This window comes from Lepidochelys kempii, chromosome 6, assembly GCF_965140265.1.
Source record: "Lepidochelys kempii isolate rLepKem1 chromosome 6, rLepKem1.hap2, whole genome shotgun sequence".
In the NCBI taxonomy this organism is placed as follows: domain Eukaryota; kingdom Metazoa; phylum Chordata; order Testudines; family Cheloniidae; genus Lepidochelys; species Lepidochelys kempii.
This window is the reverse complement of record NC_133261.1, coordinates 103438528-103452171: the sequence shown is the minus strand read 5'-3', so window position 1 is coordinate 103452171 and position 13644 is coordinate 103438528. Positions and strand designations below refer to the sequence as shown.

The following is a 13644-nucleotide window of genomic DNA, read 5'->3' as shown; positions in this document are numbered from 1 at the left end:
TAAGCATATGAGTAGCCCCATTGGCTTCTTTGCAACTAATCACACACTTAAAGTTAAGCACGTACTTAAAAGGTTTGCAGAGTCAAATCAGATGGCTCAGTGCCTTATTGCACAACGGTGACTTTTTTATTCAGAGACTGAAGAAGAGCTTTCACTGGCATTGGCCTGCTAAATCCAGGGTTGTGAGTTCAGTCCTTGAGGGGGCCATTTAGGGATCTGGGGCAAAAATTGGGGGATTGGTCCTGCTTTGAGCAGGGGTTTGGACTAGATGACCTCCTGAGGTCCCTTCCAACCCTGATATTCTATGATTCTACTATTAAAACAATGCACAAGTTGGCAGGACAGAATCCGTCGTCTCACACTGCAACCCAGAGGTAAGGTGCCAATCTACTACTGAAAGCTCCAAAACACAAAGCTGAACTGCCACATCTCGCCTTGTCGTTTTACAGTTTCCACGCACAAAAAATCAACCCAAGTGTACTCAATTTGCAGGCTGTTTGCAAACTTGCATGAGTTTTGTGTTTGCAGGAAAACTCCAGACCTTGGTGATTTTGCCTGGTTTCACATTTCTCTATCAGTATTTCACAGGGCTATGCTTAACACTATTCTCCAACCACAGCCTGATTTAGTTCTGAAGTGTATATGGTAAAATGGCCTTATGGGGAGTTGATAGTGAAGCTCGTGTGCTGTGACCGCTGCTTACTACACCAGTCATAATTGTCTCACTGTTTCCTTGTATTCCTCCACATCTGTTTGTTATGTCTACCAGTTGTTTCTCATCATATACTTTGGGGCAGGGACCAGCTTCTCTTTGTGTCTACAAAACACCTAGAACAACAAGTCCTTGATCCACACCTGGGGCATCTAGGCCCTACCACAATACAAAGAGTAGTATTTCATTATTATTTAGACAATTGACCAGGACTGATTTACAAAACAAAGCACTTTTCTCATATCTCTGATAATCATGTGCAACGTTTTATTTTAAATTATAATTAAAATGCTTGTTCTCAACAAATGTTTCTTGCTCTAATGTCTGTGGATCACCAGCTTTTATGTTGCTGAGAGAACAGTCTTTTGAGGCCCCAGCACTTAAATTTATGCATTACATTAGCCTGGACTTCCCCAAGTTTTATCTGTTGCCCTCTTTGGAGATGATTGCATTTACTTTAATTCTTTCAAGTTGTTTTTGCGTTTTGCATGGCTGACCAGCCCCTTCTGACATGTCCACCTTCAATTCATGCAGCCTCCATGCCTAGAACCACCTTCCTGGCTTGACCTTCCTCCTCAAATTCCTTCTTGAAACACACTTTAATAAAGTTTTGTATAAACCATAGCCATAACCACACAACAACCCCTTCCCCGTCTTTCCTGGTGTAATGCTCAAGATGTGTGCACTAACCTAGCCAAGCCGCAGCATAAATCTATTTTCTTCACGCTGCTCCTCTCCCCACGTGCTACTCTGTTTTGTCTTCTCATGGTGTACCTATCTTATTAGTAGTACTGTAATGTATTTATTGTGGGAATGCACCGATGCCTGGATCAGGATCCCATTATGCTAGGAACCCCACTTCCTGCCCTGCCCTGCCCTTCCCCCACTCCCTGTGCCCAAAGATGGTTCCTGCTAGCAAAAGCTTATCTAGAAGAAAGTTTGAGCGCTGCCCCATGTATGAGACTGTCTGTTGAAATGTTGGCCTTCTGGGGGGAGGAAAAATAGTTGTGTTCTACTGCAACACAGTGGCTGCTGTGAAGAACAGCAAGGAAACTTAAGTCTTGTCTAAACTACTTACTATTGGAATTATGATAGAGACTGCCAGAGCTGAAATCCAAGACCTCTCGTGGTAGGAGGTGTTAGACTAAATAAAACAGTCCCAGCAGTGCAAGACAGAGCCTTATAACCTCTTGTAATGGAGATTAGACTACACAAAAATTGGCCGCCTAGCTCTGGCTGTGGAATTCCAGTACAAGTGCGTGTCTTCAAGATTTGCTCAGGTTGAGGAAGCTGGTTTCTGCACTATGAATAGGTGAAATAGGCTAGCAAAAATCAGTCTCTCTTGATCCTTAATATCTACAACTGGATTTATGTCTGAGAAGACCGGTCCCCAAAGAAATCTTTGTTTAATGATCATTCTGGAGGGAAAAGAGGTGTTTGATGTGTATTAGTCTTAGAGTGTCTGACACACAAAGTTCAGGTAATGCCAAAGTTGGGAGATGTTTGGAGACGGTGTTCCAGTTTTGGCTCATAGAAGAGAACGCAGGGGAAATTTAAATTTGGACCTGGATCAGGATCAGAGTTTTTGGACCCATTGTTCCATTTCAGGCCCATTTCTGATTTTGTTTTGAAGAATTCCTGAGCTTCCCTGAAAATGAGCACTCAAATTTAAGGGCATCCACTCTGCATTGAGAATTTTTCGTTTAATTAACTATGGCATTATTATTTGTATTGCCCAAGGAATTTACAATCTAAAAACATAACTGTTATAGAATTGGTTGGGAAGTTTTCAGCGAATCATTTTATTCAAAAAATGCAAATCTGTCTGTTTTTGAAACAGGGTTGGTTTCAGTGAATCTCCCAACTTGAAGAAAAAGAAAAAGTATCAAAATTGTTTACACCTTCTGCCTTTGATGCTTCCTAAATGAAAAATTCCAGTTTTCCAATTCAAACTGATTTTGTTTTCAAATTAAATTAGGTAGACTGAAAAAATGTTTTGGAAAAATTAAAGGGGAAAAAAATCTTCAAATTAGAAGCAAAATGTTTTGTAATTCTCAAAACAAAACATTGACGCACACTGAACTCTTTTTTTCAGTTTTCGATCATGAACATTTTCAAGATTTTGACTTTCCAGATTTGGGATGGGAAAATTCTTTTAATTGAAAATATAAGATAGGATAACCAGAACAAAAAGTTCCTGTCCAAAAGAGTTTACAACCTAAGCATGAGACAAGAGTCATCTGCTATTGTTCTCTATTCCAAGAAGACAATTTGAGTGCCTACAAACTCAAAACTTAAAGGAAATCCCATTGTATACAGTAGTTTTAATATGATGGGGTCAGTACACTTATTCTGGGTTAGCACAAAAGAAGTCACTAGTTGATGTACCAGAATTAGTTGTAGAGTAAATTTTGGGGGGAAAAATCTTACATAAATCAATTTACCTGGCTGTGTTGAGGTCTACAAACCCCACACTGGGATGGAAGGGGTTAAAGGGAACTACTGGGCCTGACTAGCCCCACCCCTCCCACTCTGCAGGGCATGCCCCAACTGGAGACAGGGTTGAAAACGCTGCAACCCAGCTCAGAAGGCTGGAGATGAGTACAGACCTACCCTGCTGGCTCCAGCCAAAAGAGGATAGAGACACTTCCCTAAAGTATCGGGACTATATACTGAGTGCAGGTGGGGCTGACCGTTTGGTTTCCTTTTTATTTTTCCTTATCTGGGACCTGAAGTGTAGGGAGCAGTGCTTGAATTAGAAAAGAGGATTTAAATACTAATCAGAGAAGGCAGGGACACAAATACTCTGAAGGGTACAGTGCTACCTGAAAAGTAAGGCATGAAAAATAAGAGCAATAAAAATGTCAAAGGTAACTAGATAGTCAAACCAATTAATGTTAACAACAAGGGGCAATGAACCGCAACCCAAAATAAGGGAAGAACGCATTAGCAACTTATTTGGATAAGTTAGCTGTATTCTAGTCTGCAGGGCCTGATGCCATTCCCTTTACTAGGTTACCCTTCCTTGTCAAGGGACTCATCATGCTTTGAAGTAGCTGCTGCAGCATGTGCAATTGCTTATAAAGTTCTAGAGGATTTTTTGTTGCTCAGCCTGCTAACTAAGCAAAGCCTGTCTTTCCAGAAGGTGGGCCTGCTGAAAGGCTTGTAGGGCCTTTTGCATTTCTTTCTGCTGTTCAACCACCATTGCAGAGTCTCCACCATGGTCCAGGCTAACTATCTTCACCAGCGACTTTGTCAGGCCCTCCATTTGTACGGATAAAGGCAGAGACCGGACAAGCTCCCATGTGACTGGGTAAGGTCCCGCCCACTCTTCTTTCTGTCTGCACAGACTATTTGGAGACCTTCAATTCTTTAACACCACCATGTAGTTTATATACATTGCTCCTCTCACCACCTTAGTGAGCCACACCACAGCTTTTCCCTGCTGAGGAGAGGGAAGAGATCTCTCCACCCAGAGATCCTTCTTGGTTCGGGCACGACTAGCCTATCTCTCCCCAGTGCTTCCTGCCTGTGCCTTCTCCTATCCTCTGTTTTAATGGGCTAATTAGCTTATTGACTAGCTAATTAGCCCCCCAACTCAGTCTAATTAGGCAGTCATGTCCATCCTGATGGAGTTAATTGGTGTTTAAGTGATCAGAGTGCAGGTTCAGCTGTTGGTTCCCAGCACACTGTCACAGTGATATATCTTGATTTTTAGTAAGGCTTTTGACAGTCCCACATGACATCCTCCTAAGCAAATTAGGGAAATGTAGTCTAGATGAAATTATTTCAAGGTGAGAGCACAACTGGTTGAAAGATTGTACTTGGAGTACAGAGTAGTTATCAATGGTTCCCTATCAAACTAGGAGGCTGTATCTAGTGGGTCCTGCGGGGGTCCATTCTGGATCCACCACTAGTCAATATTTTCATTTGTGACTTGGATAATGATGTGTTGAGTATGCTTATAAAATTTGCAGATGGCACTAAACTGGGATTGTCTGCAAGAACTTTGGAGGACAGGATTAGAACTGAAAATGACTCTGACATGTAGAAGAATTGATCCAAATTCAGTAGAGACAAGTGCAAGGTACTACACTTAGAAAGCAAAAAAATCAAATACACAACTACAAAACAGGGAATAACTGGCTAGTTGGTAGTACTGCTGAAAAGGATCTGGGGATTCGAGTGGATCACAAATTGAATATGAGGCAACAATGTGATGAAGTTATGAAAAAAGGCTAACATAATTATGGGATGTATTAACAAGAGTGTTGAATGTAAGACATGATATTTAATTGTTTTGGTCTACTCAGCACTGGTGAGGCTTCACTGGAGTTCTGTGTGCAATTCTGGGTGCCACGCTTTAGGAAAGATGTGGATAAATTTCCAAGAGCCTAGAGGAGAGCAGCAGAAATTATTAAAAGTTTAGAAACTGACCTATGAGGAAAGGTTAAAAAACTGGATATATTTAGTCTTGAAAAAGAAGACTGAGGGGAGACCTATAACGGTCTTCAAATATGTTCAGGGCTGTTACAAAAAGGACGTTGATCAATTGTTTATGTCCAATGAACATAGGACAAAAAGTAATAGGCTTAATTTTCAGCAAGGAAGATTTTGGTTAGATATTAGAAAAATGTTTCTAATTATAAGGATAGTTAGGCACTGGAATAGGCTTCCAAGGGATATTGTAGAATCCCTGTTATTGGAGGTTTTTAAGAATTAGTTGGACAAATGCCTGTTGGGGCTGATCTAGGTTTACTTGGTCCTGCCTCCGTGCTTCAGGACTATCAATGTCCCTTCTAGTCTGAGGTTTCTACGATTCTCTATTTTAAATAAGCTGTTGTTGCGATCTGAGGTCGCTGCCTCCCTCACACTGATTTTAGCTGATGCTTAGGGGTTATGTTTCCATTTATGTAGTAGTGGCACTGTTGGCAGCTCTTATTTTCCCCAAACAGTTTGTGCTTCAACTTGTACACTGTGGGTGCTCGTTTATTTTTCCATTCTCTATAGTTGGTTTTTATCTTGAGTGACTGACTTCTTTAGTGCTTTTATTACCAGTTATTTGAAGCAACCTCTAACTGACACAATTTTTTCCAGCTATGTTGATATTCCCATCTATGGACAATGGCTTATGACTGCCCTGCCCTTGGCCAATTTGTGTAGCTGGTGGTGGCCATGCCTACTGAATAGTACTGCACAAATATTTAGTGATCCCATTTTTTGTACCCACAGCTCATTTCTCAGTTTGTGCTCTCCTTGTGCCTTCCTGGCATAGGATGGAATGAAAAGCCATCAGAGTGATGTGCCGCATTCGTTGATTTGCTCACACTGATGTTGTGGTCTCTATTCTCCAGCCATACAAGAATAAAGATGGGCACCTTCACAGAAAGGTGGCATGTTTAGAGGAAAAATATATAATGTGTGAGACTGTGTTTGTATTTCATTTTTAATGATTCCCATTTGATAAGAAGTGTAAGAAATCACGCTATGAACTCAGTAACTTTCAGGAGCAGATCAGGAAATCCTATACCTCACATCAAGTTATTTAAACTCATCAGGTCTCTTTCACTCCCCCTTCTTGTGTGGATTGGGGAGGGGATGATTTAATGATTCACTCCTCTTTGTGATCCCAATCTAACTGTAATTGTCCTTCCTCCCCATTGAGGAATTTTGCTTTCTTTATTTCTTGGAGCAGAGTAAGGGGCTTTGAGCAGGCAGAGAGAACAGAGTATCCGTCGAGAGAGCCATCGTGTGGATCCAAGAGCAGAATTTTGTCCTAAGTTTTTAGCTCTCTCTTTGTCATGCAGTGTGTCTGTTTTAATTATAAAAGGAAAGAAACAGCTCCTGGCCTGGTGCAGGAGCAGCCTGTGTTACAGGATAAGAACCAATGTGTAGATTAGCGTGTGCTCCCTGTTAACTCAGTAATAAAGACATTAATTAAGACAAGCCTGTTGTCAATTATGTGAAAGGGGGTGAACATAATGGCCCCATGCCAGTGAGGGATCTGCACTACAGTACTCATTGGCAGGGATTTCTGAGAGCCCTGTGCCTGCTGCTCATGGAAGCATGGAGCAGAAGGGCTGCCTCTCAACTATCTGAGGGGACAGTTGGAAAGGCCAACTGCCATCCTTCAGAACCCTGAAGCTAGTCCCGGGTTAAGGAACTGCTGATTGGCTGCTGCGGAAGATAGGTATGACAGTAAAGCCACGCAGATGGTGAAGCAATGATGAAGAGACCAGTGTCGGGTTGGGGGAAGAGAAGACTGGGTCTATTTTGCTCACTGTTTTAGAGCTGCACTCAGAGGAAATGCAGTGTCTTGAATACACAAAAAAAGAATAAAGTGAGCCAAATGGGGACAGTCTAAAGAAGAAAAGATCAAGACATAAAAAGGATTATCAAGAGTTGGGAAATCTGGATAGTTAAATGCTGTATATTTATAGAATATCTTCTATCCCAGGGTCTCAATGTGGTTTATAAATATTAGTTCTCACAATGCCCCTGTGAGTTCCCATTCTACAGCTGGGGAAACTGAGGCACAGAGAGGTGAAGTCAGTGGCAAAAGTTAAACAGACTGTAGCTACCAATTAGCACTGCCTCTTCTGCAGCATTCTTTCTACAAGAGAGAATTGTATTGTGGGGCATTGCAGGGTGGGTAGCGTAATCCAAATTATAAGGAAAAGTATAGATTTCAGAGTAACAGCCATGTTAGTCTGTATTCGCAAAAAGAAAAGGAGTACTTGTGGCACCTTAGAGACTAACCAGTTACTCAAGATCAGGCAAAAAGCCAGTGCCAGAGCAGGGAGTAGAAGCCAAGAGTCTTGCAAGTCTCTAGCATAATTTTTTGTGAAATGGCCTCAGTTTCTGTAGATCTGATGTAATAAGATTCTCATAATATATTGTTAGATTATAAAATGAGGGTGGTTGTTTTTGTTTTGTTTTAAACAGATGGACTCGCTGGTTTTATATATTGCAGTTGGAACAATTTTAAAGATGCCTAATCTATCTTCAGGAATCACTTATAATGTGGAAGGCAAGTTGTGATATAGCTCTATCAGGGGGCTTTCAGATATGTTAACTTACTGGTAGTCAGTGTAGGATGTGAATAGTTATGGACTCATGTTCAGAGATGTAAAGTGGTAATATTGAAACTATCCGTACCCTATGCCCATGAAGTGGTAATATTGAAACTATCCATACCCTATGCCCATGATGACTTACAAATGTAAAGGGACTGTTGCCCCCTTACTACAACTCAGTGGGGGTGTTTTGGTTGGCTGTCTCCCAGTACTAAAAGGGGAAGGGTCGATGGGAAATCAGGACCCTGAGACTGACAGTCCCCAGGAGAGGCCAATGCTCCAGGTCAGCCTGAATGACAGGGCGGGCAGGCTAATCAGGGAGTCAGGAGGCCAGAGGGGTCCCGTCCTCCATGTGAGCTGGAATTGTCTGGGTCAGACAGAATGGGGCTGAGCTAAGGAGAAAGCAGGGGCCCAAGCTGAGCAGGGGAGCAGAGCTATGCCAGATCCAGAGGGACCAGAAAAGCAGCCCAGAGAGAGCAGACCCTGTCCTGGGAGCAGAGCTGCAGCCCCAAAGCCAGAGGCACACCTCAGAGAGAGCAGACTTGCCCTGGGAGGAGAGCTGCAGCAACCAGAGCCAGAGGGGCCAGAAAAGCAATCCACGAAGCAGGTCAGTGCTGGGAGCAGAGTCACAGAAGCAGCCTGCAGAGCAGACGTGTCCTGGGTGGAGAGCTGTAGCAACCAGAGCCAGAGGGGCCAAAGAAGCAGCCCAGGGAGCTGGAGTCAGAGCAGCAGCCGTGCTGAGGCAGAGTGGAGCTGGAGCAGTCCAGAGCCGGGTGTCATGAGCAGCTGGGGAGAGCGAACGGGGATCCTGGGCAGCGGGCCCAGCACAGGGAGATGCCTCAGCCAGGAGTTCTCTGCAGGCCAGACTCGGAGGGGGATTGGTAACCCTGACAGGGCTGGGGCAATGCTGGGAAGAAGGGCCCTGCCACCTAGAGCCTGAGAGCGTGTGGCCACCACCAGAGCGAGTGTCCAACGCACAGCATCCCTGCAGCACAGCCAGGGCCTGAGAAGAAGGCCTGGGACTTGCAAGGAACAGACTGTGAACTGCCCTGACATTCCAGAGACACTGTTTGTGATAGGTTTCAGAGTAACAGCTGCGTTAGTCTGTATTCGCAAAAAGAAAAGGTGCCACAAATACTCCTTTTCTTTTTACTGTTTTTGATGTTTCCCTGCCACAGAGCGGGGTGATGTTTCCTTTAACCTTTCCCATTTTCCCTTATTATTTTTAAAATTAATTGTTGATTAAATAACTTGCATTTGCTTTAAATTGTATGTAATGGTCAGTGGGTCAGAGAAGTGCCCAGTGCAGAGAGAGTACCCCGGAGTGGGGACACCCTAGCCCCTGTCCTAGGTGACCACAGCAGGGTTGGGGGTCGAGCCCCCCAGGAGTCCTGGACCCAGCCTTGTTGGCTTTACGAGGACTCTGCCAGACAGGAGAGTGGAAGGGGAGTCCTTAAGGGCAGGGAGGCCTCTGGGTAAAGTAAGTGGGAGCGAGGACTCAGATCCTTTCGCTAGCCCACTTCACTGGGGTAGTGCAGAAGCCAGAAAAGCTCCCCACAATAGCGGGACTATTCCCCCGTTTACACAAAGCACTGTCTTATATCATGTGGCGAGGTACTGTAACATTTTTATGCATGTTGGTCCAAACCATTCCTTTGTTCAATCTCATTTGATCTTTCCCTTGCGGATCACTACAGCATTTGAGCACTTTACAAAGATTCTATAATACCAACAAAAAGAAAAGGAGGACTTGTGGCACCTTAGAGACTAACCAATTTATTTTGGGGTGGGGGGGAATAGTTTTACTTTGTGTAATGACCCATCCACTCCCAGTCTTTATTCAAGCCTAAATTAATTGTATCCAGTTTGCAAATTAATTCCAGTTCATTGGAGTCTGTTTCTGAAGTTTTTTTGTTGAAGAATTGCCACTTTTAGGTTTGTAATCGAGTGACCGAAGAGATTGAAGTGTTCTCCTACTGGTTTTTGAATGTTATAATTCTTGATGTCCGATTTGTGTCCATTTATTCTTTTACATAGAGACTGTCCAGTTTGACCAATGTACATGGCAGAGAGGCATTGCTGGCACATGATGGCATATATCACATTGGTAGATGCACATGTTAACGAGCCTCTGATAGTGTGGCTGATGTGATTAGGCCCTATGATGGTGTCCCCTGAATAGATATGTGGACACAGTTGGCAACGGGCTTTGTTGCAAGGATAGGTTCCTGGGTTAGTGGTTCTGTTCTGTAGTGTGTGGTTGCTGGTGAGTATTTGCTTCAGGTTGGGGGGCTGTCTGTAAGCAAGGACTGGCCTGTCTCCCAAGATCTGTGAGAGTGATGGGTTGTCCTTCAGAATAGGTTGTAGATCCTTGATGATGCATTGGAGAGGTTTTAGTTGGGGGCTGAAGGTGACGGCTAGTGGCGTTCTGTTATTTTCTTTGTTGGGCCTGTCCTGTAGTAGGTGACTTCTGGGTACTCTTCTGGCTCTGTCAATCTGTTTCTTCACTTCAGCAGGTGGGTACTGTAGTTGTAAGAACACTTGATAGAGATCTTGTAGGTGTTTGTCTCTGTCTGAGGGGTTGGAGCAAATGCGGTTGTATCGTAGAGCTTGGCTGTAGACAATGGATCGTGTGGTGTGATCTGGGTGAAAGCTGGAGGCATGTAGGTAGGCATAGCGGTCAGTAGATTTCCGGTATAGGGTGGTGTTTGTGACCATCGCTTATTAGCACTGTAGTGTCCAGGAAGTGGATCTCTTGTGTGGACTGGTCCAGGCTGAGGTTGATGGTGGGATGGAAATTGTTGAAATCATGGTGGAATTCCTCAAGGGCTTCTTTTCCATGGGTCCAGATGATGAAGATGTCATCAATCAAGTAGAGTAGGGGCACTAGGGGATGAGAGCTGAGGAACCATTGTTTTAAGTCAGCCATAAAAATGTTGGCATACTGTGGGGCCATGCGGGTACCCATCGCAGTGCCACTGATTTGAAGGTATACATTGTCCCCAAATGTGAAATAGTTATGGGTGAGGACAAAGTCAAAGTTCAGCCACCAAGTTTGCTGTGACATTATTGGGGATACTGTTCCTGACAGCTTGTAGTCCATCTTTGTGTGGAATGTTGGTGTAGGGCTTCTACATCCATAGTGGCTAGGGTGGTGTTTTCAGGAAGATCAGCGAAGGACTGTAGTTTTCTCAGGAAGTCAGTGGTGTCTTGAAGATAGCTGGGAGTGCTGGTAGCGTAGGGCCTGAGGAGGGAGTCTACGTAGCCAGACAATCCTGCTGTCAGGGTGCCAATGCCTGAGATTATGGGGCGTCCAGGATTTCCAGGTTTATGGATCTTGGGTACCAGATAGAATATCCCTGGTTGGGGTTTCAGTGGTGTGTCTGTGCAGATTTGTTCTGTGCTTTTTCAGGGAGTTTCTTGAGCAAATGCTGTAGTTTCTTTTGGTAACCCTCAGTGGGATCAGAGGGTAATGGCTTGTAGAAAGTGGTGCCGGAGAGCTGCCTAGCAGCCTCTTGTTCATATGCCGACCTATTCATGATGACGACAGCAACTTCTTTGTCAGCCTTTTTGATTATGATGTCAGAGTTGTTTCTGAGGCTGTGGATGGCATTGTGTTCTGCACGGCTGAGGTTATGGGGCAAGTGATGCTGCTTTTCCAGCAGCCCATGCACGTCAGCGGAAGCACTCTATGTAGAAGTCCGGTCTGTTGTTTCGACCTTCAGGAGGAGTCCACCCAGAATCCTTCTTTTTGTAGTCTTGGTAGGAAGGCCTCTGTGGATTAGTATGTTGTTCAGAGGTGTGTTGGAAATATTCCTTGAGTTGGGGACGTCGAAAATAGGATTCTGGGTCACCACAGAACTGTATCATGTTCGTGGGGGTGGAGGGGCAGAAGGAGAGGCCCCGAGATAGGACAGACTCTTCTGCTGGGCTAAGAGTATAGTTGGATAGATTAACAATATTGCTGGGTGGGTTAAGGGAGCCACTGTTGTGGCCCCTTGTGGCATGTAGTAGTTTAGATAGTTTTGTGTCCTTTTTCTTTTGTAGAGAAGCAAAGTGTGTGTTGTAAATGACTTGTCTAGTTTTTGTAAAGTCCAGCCACGAGGAAGTTTGTTTGGAAGGTTGTTTTTTATGAGTATCCAGTTTTGAGAGCTCATTCTTAATCTTTCCCTGTTTGCTGTAGAGGATGTTGATCAGGTGGTTCCGCAGTTTCTTTGAGAGCGTGTGGCACAAGCTGTCAGCATAGTCTGTGTGGTATGTAGATTGTAATGGATTTTTTACCTTCAGTCCTTTTGGTATGATGTCCATCTGTTTGCATTTGGAAAGGAAGATGATGTCTGTCTGTATCTGTACAAGTTTTTTCATGAAGTTGATAGATAATACCAGTATTCGTCACTCACACTGGATGCCCAGATACTGACACAGGTGAGATGCTTTCTTCCACCTTCAGCTTGCTAGAAGACTGTGCATATTCCTTTAAGATGAAGACTTGACAAAAACAATCCATGCATTTGTCACAACCAATATAATTAATGTAAGATTGCTCCTAGAGTTGAAGGTAGAAATAATACTGAAACTCCAGCTTGCGGAGAATGAAGCAGCCTGTCTTTTCAGCAGAAGAAGCCATTGAGATCACACGACAGATTTCTGCATTCCCCTCTCCCTCCCAAATTGTTTTCAATGCCAATTTCTCGGCTTTAGCCTAGTTCTACAAAGCCATCAATGGATCACAACCCAGCTTCATTACAAAATACCTAGCTACCTACATCACCCTGAGAAAACTGTATTCTGCTGAAAGAAGACAGATAATGCCCAGAACAGTAGCTAGTGAGAGATTCAAATAACGCCTGCTTGGTTGGGTTGTGAGTATTTCGTGGTTGTTCATTATGATGGGAAAGCTTTTGCAAAAAGATGCATCTGGCCGTTTCCTTTCAAAGCAGTCAGACTTTGTCTTGGGTATTTCATTCAAAATCAGTGCCTTTGGACTCTCACACACACTCTCCTTAACCACGGAGGAGAAGACAAGTAATGGTCTTGAATTGTACCAAAGATTAGACATTAGGAATAACTTTCTAAATGTCAAGGTATTATAGAATCATAGAATATCAGGGTTGGAAGGGACCTCAGAAGGTCATCTAGTCCAACCCCCTGCTCAAAGCAGGACCAATCCCCAACTAAATTATCCCAGCCAGGGCTTTGTCAAGCCTGATCTTAAAATCGTCTAAGGAAGGAGATTCCACCACCTCCCTAAAAGTTAAGGGAGGTGCACTCGAACACATTACCTTGGGAAGTTGTGGAATCTCTATTATTAGAGGTTTTTATGAACAGGTTGGACAAACACCTGTCAGGCCTGGTCTACATTTACTTGGTCCTGCCTCAGCTCTTCTGGACTAAATGACCTATCAAGGTCCCTTCCAGTCCTACATTTCTATGATCAGGTCCTGATAGATGAGTGTAATTTTTTTCTATAATGTGCTTGCTAATTTTCCTTATACCTAGTACAAGTTAGTACACTGCCTTTTTCCTTTCCAAAATTAATATTTAGCTTTAACAGACATTTCTACAAAGGATATTTTAATGATTAAACTATATTTTTGTCTCCCTCAGTGAAGGAGAATTCAAGTTTCTCTTGCTATACTGAACCATTAGATGATGCAAGCCCAAAGCCCAAAGTCATTAAATTGTACCTTGGTTCACAAAATTTGGTAAGTTCCCAGTTAAGCTTTATATTTGTAATTGTTTAATGCATATAGATAAAAAGTACAGCACTGTGGTTTACTATTTTATTATAATTCAAGGACTGTGAATTAATTCCTCTTAGGAGTTGAAGGAGTTAACATATATGTAAACTTGTCA

The 13644-nt window shown here is 43.4% G+C and overlaps 1 protein-coding gene across 1 annotated transcript in view; it reads left to right on the top strand.

Moving 5' to 3' along the window:
• Nucleotides 1-7657: 7657 nt before the first annotated feature.
• The window catches only part of CATSPERB (cation channel sperm associated auxiliary subunit beta), a 101612-nt gene continuing 95625 nt past the window's right edge, over nucleotides 7658-13644 (top strand). Inside the window, exons 1-2 of the mRNA XM_073350352.1 lie at nucleotides 7658-7742; nucleotides 13396-13493. Of these exons, the coding sequence (XP_073206453.1) occupies nucleotides 7658-7742; nucleotides 13396-13493 (183 nt within the window). The remainder of the gene's footprint in view (nucleotides 7743-13395; nucleotides 13494-13644) is intronic.